General features: G+C 48.5%; 1 protein-coding gene across 1 annotated transcript in view; it reads left to right on the top strand.

The window, feature by feature from the left end:
• Positions 1 to 787: 787 nt before the first annotated feature.
• Positions 788 to 9,967, top strand: part of ISX (intestine specific homeobox) — a 148,446-nt gene continuing 139,266 nt past the window's right edge. The window contains 1 exon segment of the mRNA XM_027543434.1: positions 788 to 980. Within this exon segment, the coding sequence (XP_027399235.1) occupies positions 788 to 980 (193 nt within the window).

Here is a 9,967-nt window from a genome sequence, read left to right as displayed (position 1 = left end):
AGACACCAGCGTTCAGCCCAGCCCCGGCACAGAGAGCCAGCCTGGCGGTGACCTCGCGACCCTCTTCAGAAGCCTCCACCTGCAGGTGCTCTGGGAGGAAGGCCTGTTCTGGAATCTGGGAGCAGCAGAAGCCAGAGGAATCTAGGAGGATTTCTGGGAGCACCCCCCAAGCTGCAGTGTGGCCCAGGGCTGGGTTGGCCACCTGGGGCTCGCTGGTGGCACTCCGGCGCCCAGCCGCCCGAACACCTGCTTCCAGAGGTCTGGCCGGAGCCAGCAGGAAAGAGCCACACGACAGAGAAAGGGTAAAGGTGCGCACTTTGCCTCCAGATCTCCTCTGGGGGCAGCCTCCCTTTTCCTTCCAGCTCTTTTGTCCTGTTCCCGACTGGCCATGACTTCAGGGTCCCTGGCCTAGGCTGTGGACTGTGAAAGTGACCACCTCGGAAAAGACCCATCACAGTAGGACTGAATTCAGTTTAGCAATGGCGATTCCTTCGATGTTGAGTCAACGAGGGCTCTAAGCCCATGGGCACAGGCACAGCCCCTTCCAGCTTTCCCAATGGGACCAGCATCCTTGATCCCAAGGTGTTTTGAGGTGACCCACAGATGTACCCATGGAGACATAACCGTGCTGGATAATCCAACGTGAGAATCTCTGTTCACCTCTGCTCACCCTCTTGTCCAGGAGTTTCAGGAAAGCAAGGACCCCTCCCTCCACGGGCATTGGCCCCTCTGCCCCCTCGCAGCTGCCCACAGAGGGTGCCAAGGCAGGCTCTGATCTCCACGGGAGATGGAGAGGAAGAGCTTGGGGTGCTATGAGGCCCCAAAGAAGCGGGGCCTGTCCTTCTCCATTGAGGACATCTTAAAGAGGCCAGCTGAGAGGAGTGATGTGGTCAAGCCGGAAGGGGCAAGTGGACAGGGCACCAGGCAGGCAACAGCTGCAGATTTCGGGCCAGAGAGACCCCAACAGGACCAGCCCAAAGGTAAGTGTCTTCTTGCCAATTCTTACCCACTCCTGGGTCTGCAAGCCCCAGCTGGGCTCAGGCAGAGAAAAAGCTGCTCTGTATCAACAGAAGAGAAGACTCCAAAATTCAGAGAGATGTCGGGTACTGGGCCAGTAGCCTTAAATACCTTTCTACCTAGCCCAGAAATGGAGCTGTTCTAATTCAGTCACCAAGGCCCAGTTCACTGCAGGACGCAGGGATCTGGGGCTTGTTCCTATAACCAGGCCGTAGCTGAGAATGCCGGTGACCATTTATTTATTCTGTGGTCAGCACCATCCTGGAGGCTGTGCATGTCTCTAACTTGAGCAGAAAAGTATAATTATCATAAACTTGACTGATGAGAAACTCATCTGTGAAAGAGAAGAGGCGGGTGGTGCCCCCAGGTCACACAGCCGCAGAGCAGAGGACCCGAGACCCGGCCGCCCGAACACCTGCTTAGGCTGTCGTGTTCTTTCCCTTCGTAAGCAGAGTTCGGCCTGCACGGCCTCTAGTGGCTGAAGCTCTGCCCCAAATCTGCCCACCCTGATCACACCCTAGGCCAGTGACCTCCCCAGGATTTACCCCCAAATAACAATGACCAGATCCCAGGCCCCTCCTTGAGGGCCAGCTTGAGGAGGGGACAGAGGAGGGAACATACATGTTCCTAGGATTCAGGCAACCGCGGTCAGTCTCAGCTCTCCCCCGGCCTGCCCGTTTCCACTCTGGCCTCAGCTTCATCTCCAGTGAGACAGCTGAGTGAGGGAGAAAATGAAGCTAGTGATGTCTTGGGGGTCCACTGGAGTCTGACCGGCGATGAGCCTGGAGTGTCCACAAGAGTGTCCTGGTCCTCTCTCCTTTCTAAAGCTTTAATCCAAGGAAAGGCTTCCCCGGCAGCTCAGTGGTAAAGAATACGCCTGCCAATGCAGGAGATGCTGGTTTGATCCCTGGGTCAGTAAGATCCCCTGTAGGAGGAAATGGCAACCCACTCCAATATTCTTGCCTGTGAAATCTCATGGGCAGAGGAGCCTGGCGGACTACAGTCTATGGGGTCACAAAGAGTCGGACGTGACTGGGTGACTAAACAACAGCAATCCAAGGGAAAGAAACTCAGGGAAGCCATGATGCCTTCTCCTCCCAAACACGGAGCCCCACTCCCTCCCCCAGGTAGAGTCTCCTAAGAGGGGGTTGGTGCTCACTGGTAGTGAGCCAAGGGAAAGAGTCTGCAGGGGGTGGGGGGTCATGTGTCCCCAGAGAGCTAGTGGGTTTCCTAGTAGCTGACCTTTTCAATAGGAAAGGGTCCCAGCTTAATTGTCAGAAGTTCATTAATACCTTCCAGTGAATTGAATGAGCAATGAGCATTCACAGGAACCATTCTACTGAGGGTCTGACCTGAGTGTCTCTTGCTGCAGCTACGTAAAATCTATGCCCATCCTCTCTGCTGCAGAGGAAGAGAGAGAGAGATCTTATTTCCTTTCCCAGAGCAGTTTCCCTTCCCCTAGCCCAACACTGGCTGTTGACAAAAAGGAGGCCAGTCATGCTAAACCTCCGCTGAAGCTGCTGGCATGTTCCAGGTCAGCTAGACCCAGAGGAGACACCCTGTAAGTGCTTGGGAAAACGGCAGTCATAAGATTGGACTGGGCTCTCACAGCAATGTGATGGCCATTGTTTCCATCCATTTGTCACAGTTGTGAGCCCCAGCTTAGAGCTGGTGAAACCAAGAAGAGAAGATAAATCACCTGCAAAAACCACACGAGTAGGTCACATTAGAATTGAACCCCAGTTGCCTGAGATCATCCACTCTAGATTATTTCTGAACGTGGCTAAAATCCATCCATCTCCCTGCTAGGCTGGAATTCAGCATGTCTACTTTTTTGGCCACACCACATAGCATTAAGGATCCTACTTACCCAACCAGGGATCAAACCCATGCCCCTTACAGTGGAAGCGCAGAGTCCTAGCCACTGGACAGCCAGGGAAGTCTCAGGAATTCAATGTTTCTAAAGAGACTCATGAGGGTCCCCCTGGAGGTTTTCAAAATGACTTTGAAGGTGAGGAAGACAAAGATTATTTATGTCAATAGTCCTGTAATGATTTCTACACTAACCTTCTATTTATGATGCATGATACCAGTTACCCATTTATGGTCATGATATGAGGTTTTCTTTTAATATATATGCATTTATTTAGGGCTTCCCAGGTGGTGCTAGTGGTAAAGAACCTGCCTGCCAATACAGGAGATATGAGAGATGTGAGTTTGATCCCTGGGTAGGGAAGATCCCTGAAGAAGAAAATGGCAACGCCCTCCAATATTCTTACCTGGAGAATCCCTTGGTCAGAGGAGCCTGGCAGGCTACAGTCCGTGGGGTCACAAAAGAGTCGGACATGACTGAGCGGCTACACAACAACTGTCCTAGCTAAAAAGCAGACAAGGTGTAAATGAATGGGTATGTTTATGTTCCAATAAAATTTTATTTACAGTATGGGCAGAATGCCAGGTCTGGCCTCAGGCTGTAGTTCATCAACCCCTAAAGCTATTGGCATGACATTCAAAGTCCTTCACAGACCAGCCCTGCGGGTCCCCAGATTCATCCCCCATCATGGCCTGCCTGCCCTCACCCTCCAGGCACATGGAGCATCTCTCTCACTTCCAGTCTTTCAAGCCCTTTTATGTCTCCAAACTTTGCCCTTTAAAACCCTCATGGGGTGGGAGGTGGGAGGGGGGTTCAGGATGGGGAACACATGTATACCCGTGGCAGACTCATGTCAATGTATGGCAAAACCAATACAATATTGTAAAGTAATTAGCCTCAAATTAAAATAAATTAAAAAAAAACAAGCCCTCGCTCTTTCCCCTTCTTCCTCCCTTTCCTCTTCCTTCCCTCATCCCCTCCGTCTACATGAGCTTCCTTTAGCTGCTGTGCCAATTATCACAAACTGAATGGCTTAAAACAACAGAAACTTATCATCTTAGAGTTTCAGAACCAGAAGTCCAAAACCAAGGTGTTGGTAGGGTTAATTCTTTCCAGAGGCCCCAAGGGAAAGCCTACTCAGTGCCTTTGTCCCACTGTCCCAGCTCCTCATGGCTGCCAACAATCCATGATGTGCCTGTAGACACATCATCCCACACTCTGACTCCATCGTCATTTGGCCTTGACCTCAGGCTCTATGTGGTATCCCCCTCTCCTTTATCTCATCAGGACACATGTCATTGGACATAGAACCTACCCTAAATCCAGGAGAGTCGCATCTCAAGATCCTTGGCCTAATCGTACCTGCAAAGACCTTATCTCCATATAAGGTCACCTTCACAGGTACCAGGTGTTAGAACTGAGATGTTTCTTCCTGAGGGGAAGACAATTCAATCCGCTCCATCTTTCCTCACTTCTTCATCCCCCTCATTTTCCTCATTCCCCCGCCTTCCTTGTCCCCTTCCCCTTTCTTCTCTCTTTCCCCCTTCCCTCCTTCCTCATCCTCTCCTCCCCACCGACGCTGCCTAGGACTAAAGACAGTGGACCTTCTGCTCTGCTCTGGGCCCTAGGAGAGGAAGCCCTGACTCAGGGGCCATCTTCTTGCTGTTCCTCTTCTTCTCTCACACTGTTCCATGCTCGGATGATGGGTTTTTATAAGTCTTCATAGATCATTTTTGGTCTCCATATGTAGAACTCTCAAAGTTTCCTTTTTCAGTTTTTAAATCCCTACTGTGTTCCTACAGAGTGTTTACTTCCCCAGATATGCCTTGTAGTGGAGCTTTCCTGGTGGCTCAGATGGTAAAGAATCCACCTGCAATGCAGGAGACCTGAGTTCGATCCCAACCCCTGGATCGGGGCATGGCAACCCACTCCAGTATTCTTGCCTAGAGAATCCCCATGGACAGAGGAGCCTGGCAGGCTATAGTCCATGGGGTCACAAAGACCATAGGATCATGGACACGACTGAGTGACTAAGCACATATGCCTTGTAAGGTGGTAGTTGGTCATCATTTTTTTGGCTAGAAGTGGCTCTTCTCCCTCTTACAAGACCAAGGACTTCGGCTACCTCTAATCTGGGCACTCTGCAGGTTTGCATTTAGGTTGGCCTTCTGTGTGTATTTTCACAGACATAAGCATTAGCTGACTTCCTCCTCAGTCCTTGGCAGGAAGGAAAACTAAACATGAGCTCTCCCATTGAATAGAAACAAGTTCTGTGGCTCTTTCCAGGTCACATCAGGGAACCTCCCCCAGTGTTACTAGCTGGTGTCATGTCTGGTCCCCTGCTTTGTCACAAGTATAAAATGGAAAGGAACAAGGGCAGGCTCCCTTTGGAGCCCTCCAGCAGGCTGAGGACACCTTCTAGACAGGACAGGTGGCTTGCAGAGAGGCACCTCCCAGGGCAGAATATACCAGCCTTTTCCCCCCATAGTGGTCCTGGACTTCTACGATTGCCTGTGCCTGCAGCATGCAAGGCACCCTCCTTGGCTTGGCATTCAAGGCTTTTCACTCTCCCCTTTAACAGTGTCATCTGCTTTCTCCCCAGTCCTCACTTCCATGGGTGTGGGAGCCTGGATCTTCTTCCAACCGCTGCTTTAGGATGACAAGGACAAGGCTCATTTCAGGAGTCTTAGCCCAGCTGCAAAGCCCCTGGGGCCTCTAGCTGAGCGGCCAAGGCCAATTAGCAGACCGCAGAGAAGGAGCAATCAAGGGAGGGAGCCAAGCACAAAGAAACATCAGTTTATAATTAGGTGGCCTAATCACCTGTGTAAATTGTGTATTTCTTATGATCAATGTGCTAAACGGCTCAGGTTTAATTAAGTTCTGCTGACTCAGTCTCTTTGAAGACCCAGTGAAGTGTGATCACAGCTCAAGCAATTAATAACCTGAAAGGAGCAACTTGAGAGAGGTGGCAGTTCCCTGCCTCCTTCATCTCCCCTCTTCCCACCCTCCCCTGAGTGTCCTTGAATGGGGTTCCACACCCGCATTGTCTTCTCTGACCCAGGGCCGGAAACTCCCAGCCCTTTTCCACAATTAAGAATCATCCTGTGTGATGGGCATTCCACCCATGAACTGGTTCTTCCAGCTTCCTGTTTAATGAGGTTCTTTCTGGTTCCAAAATACTATGTTCGTTCAGTGTCCTGTGTTCTGCCTTCTTCTCTTTTCCATAATTTGTTTATGCTGTTCTTCCTGCCCTCACCAGCTTCCTCTCTCTTACCACCTACTATGGTCTATAACCCAAGCATCAGGCTTGCTGGCTCCCCTCCCTCCTTTCCTAAAGCAGCTCTAGCATTTGATGGGAAAACTGAAGTGTCAGCCTTCACCCTTCCTGAGCCAACCACTCAGCTTCTGCTCTTCCCCATCCCTGCTTCCCTGTGGACCACAAGCAGGTCACTCTGCTCTGCGTTACTGCCTGGAGCTCCAGGGCAACATCCTCTCCACTGGTCATCCTTCTCTCCAGGCACCAGCAAGGAGATGGGTGTGGGCCAGCCTTCCCTTTCTCTTACTTTTCCTGTAATTCCAGTTTTCCCAACACCATCAAATTCGGCTCTATGACCAATGGATACCCATTTTCCTAGAGATATGTGGCAATCAGAGGAAAGTGCAACACAAGGAGAAACTTAAAGTGAGGCCCAGAATATGACTTTTTCCAGAAACCAACGGGAAAACCTATAAGGGAGCCCTATCCAATAGAACTTTCTCTGATGATGGAAATGTTTTCTATCTATGCTCTCCAATATGGTAGCCACTAGCCACATGTGGTTGACCTATAACTAGTGTGGCTAAAGAACTATATTTTTTATTTGATTTGATTTGATTTAAATAGCCATAGGCAGATAGTGGGTACCATATGAACAATGCAGATCTAAAGAGTTGAATTTCTAATAAGGTCCAGCCTTGATCCTATCCTTATTTCCCTGATGTCAGGTTCAAGTCTATCTGTCTCCCAAAACTACTCTTCTGGTTGGGTGTCACTAGTCATATTTCAAGGACCCCCACTCACTGGGACCCCCACCCCCATCCGTTTCAAATACAGAGAAGGCTATGGCAGCCCACTCCAGTACTCTTGCCTGGAAAGTCCCATGGATGGAGGAGCCTGGTGGGCTGCAGCCCATGGGGTCGCACAGAGTCGGACACGACTGAGCGACTTCACTTTCACCTTTCACTTTCCTGCATTGAAGAAGGAAACGGCAACCCACTCCAGTGTTCTTGCCTGGAGAATCCCAGGGACGGGGGAGCCTGGTGGGCTGCTGTCTATGGGGTCGCACAGAGTCGGACACGACTGAAGTGACTTAGCAGCAGCAGCAGCAGTTTCAAATAACATCCCAAGAAGGGTTGTATAGAGATAACCAGTGTTGACTACTGACACCCCAAGAACCCATGCTCAGTCTTGGGAGAAGGGCTTTGGCCCTTGAGTGCTTCAGGCTGGTCCACGTGGGGCTCAGCCTCCATCTCGCCAACCATGTATATTTTAGACAACCCTCTTTCTTTACAGGAGAAGTCACTACATCTGTTGGACACACACATATACAGCCTGTCACCATGATTGAGAGATCATCATCTCTCAAGAATAAACATTTATCCTGAGGATGTTTAGTTCAAAGTTAATGAGAATAAATATTTTTCTAACTGGCTCATAACTGACAGGCAGCCTGTCTCCGCAAAGTCAACAATCACATTATTTTGCTGAGGAGGGCTCAGATCCTTTTCTTACAACCTTATCTCCAGGTTATGTCCTTCTGATCCTCTAGGAAATAAGGGGAAGCTGTATTTGTCTTGTTAGCTGCTTCCCTAGTTACACAAATGGAAACTGGAGATAATTATTTTATTAAGGAGTCTATACTTAGTCATGGACACTTGTTTGCCTAAGTTTCCTTCTGGGGAAAAAGCAAGAGATGGTTTATTTTTGCTAATTTCTTAATAACTTTTTAAAATATATATTTACTTAGCATTCTGACTTCTTAGTTGGAGCATGTGGGATCTAGTTCCCTGACCAGGGGCCGAACCCAGCCCCCTATGTTGGGAGCACAAAGTCTTAGTCACTAGAACACTAAGGAAGACCCTATTTTTGTTATAATTTACAGTCTGTTTCCAATCCTCTGTTCTCCATGTTGCTTACTTTCCGGTATTCCAGCTCTACACCATACCTTTTTGGTTCAGTATCCTCTATTCCAAAGTTCTATATTCTTAGAAGAATCCCAGATGCATGTTATCCTGAACCTCTGTTTGCCCATCCAACCTGAAATCTTCCATTCTGTGAATTTTTGGGGAATTTTCTATAAAACTGCACTGTATCATTACAATTGTCTAAAACATTGACCTTGTGAATGACTGAATGAGATACTGTCAGCACAGCTTGTTCGTTTTTGTACTCCTGCAGACAGGCCCTCTGTGCCTAGCACAAAAGACATTCAGTACAGTCTCGGCAATGGATTCATACCTTCCATTTCTGTCTACACCAATTCTAGTTGGGTTTGGCTCTACCAAATTAAATGCATCACCAGCTCTAAATATAGAATAAATCTCTCTTTTTTTTAATTAAAAAGTACAGTGGACTTGAGGAGGGAAAGGGAGATAGAAAAGGTAAGAGATCAGATCATATCAGCTGGTTCACAATCCAACAGCTTCCTCCAAGAGGTAAATATGTTTGAAATCTCACTGTCCACAACCCCCAAGAAGCTTCCAAGAGTCAGGAAAATGAATAAAATTACTTTGAGGGGATAAAAAAATGGACTAATAACAATGAGGGGTAGTTGGGAGGGGTGAGACAAGTGGCTCAATGGGTAGAGTGGCTGGACCTAGAGTCTGTCATAGAGAATGAAGTAAGTCAGAAAGGGAAAAACAAATATCATGTATTAATGTGTGTGTGTGTGTGTGTGTGTATGGTATCTAGAAAAGTGGTACAGATGAACCTATTTGCAGGGCACGAATAGGGACACAGACATAGGGAACGAACATATGGACACAGTGGGGTGGACAGAGTGAACTTAATTGGGAGAATAGCACTGACATAAGTACACTGGTGGTTTAGTCTCTAAGTTGTGTCCAACTCTTGTGATCCCATAGACTGTAGCCCTCCAGGCTCCTCAGTGCTTTACAGGCAAGAATACTGGACTGGCTTGCTATTTCCTTCCCCAGACATCAGTACACTACCATGTATAAAAGAGATAGCTTGTAGAAACCTGCAGTATAGCACAGGGAGCTCAGCTCACTGCACTGTGATGACCTAGAGGGGTGAGATGGTAGAAGTTTAAGAGGGAAGGGGAAATATGTATACATATAGCTATTTCTCCAATGATTTGGCCACTTGATGTGAAGAGCTGACTCACTGGAAAAGACCCTGATGCTGGGAAAGAATGAAGGCAAAAGGAGAAGGAGGTGGCAGAGAATGGGATGGTTAGATAGCATCACCAACTTAATGGGCAAGAATCTGAGCAAACTCCCGGAGATAGTGGAGGACAGAGAAACCTCATGTGCTGCAGTCCATGCAGGCGCAATGAGTCAGACACATCATAGCAACTGAACAACAACAGAGCTGATTCACTTTGTTGTACAACAGAAACTAACATAACATTGTAAAGCAATTATACTCCAATAAAAAATAGATTAAATAAAATCAGAGATTTTAAAAAAAGGGCAGACTATGGAAGGCACTTGTCAATTCTTAGAAATGCAGGAGTAACTCAGCCAGAAGTGTTATCCTCAGCAGAAATCTCTCCTTCATCCATCTACCTTTTGCCCAGCCAACTGGGCCCCAGGCAAGGCTGAGGCCAGGTCCTTCAAGCCTCCACCTGAAGAGAAAGAGAACTGCAGAGTGCCAGGGTGGATTTGGCCTTTGTGAGTTGATCATTCAACCCCTCTCCACTCCTCCATTCTACAAATCGGGATACTGGGGCCCAGAGAGTAAATAAAATATGGCCCAAGCAAGGACCAGGGTCCTGGAGCCTCAACTCATGCTCAGTGCCCCTCTCACCACCTCCTTGCTTCCTGAGATGGGCTGCTTCTCAGTCCCGTTTCCCT

The sequence above is a fragment of the Bos indicus x Bos taurus genome, chromosome 5, assembly GCF_003369695.1.
Source record: "Bos indicus x Bos taurus breed Angus x Brahman F1 hybrid chromosome 5, Bos_hybrid_MaternalHap_v2.0, whole genome shotgun sequence".
NCBI classification, from domain to species: domain Eukaryota; kingdom Metazoa; phylum Chordata; class Mammalia; order Artiodactyla; family Bovidae; genus Bos; species Bos indicus x Bos taurus.
Note: the sequence above shows the minus strand (reverse complement) of the source record. Positions and strands in the feature narration are given on the sequence as shown.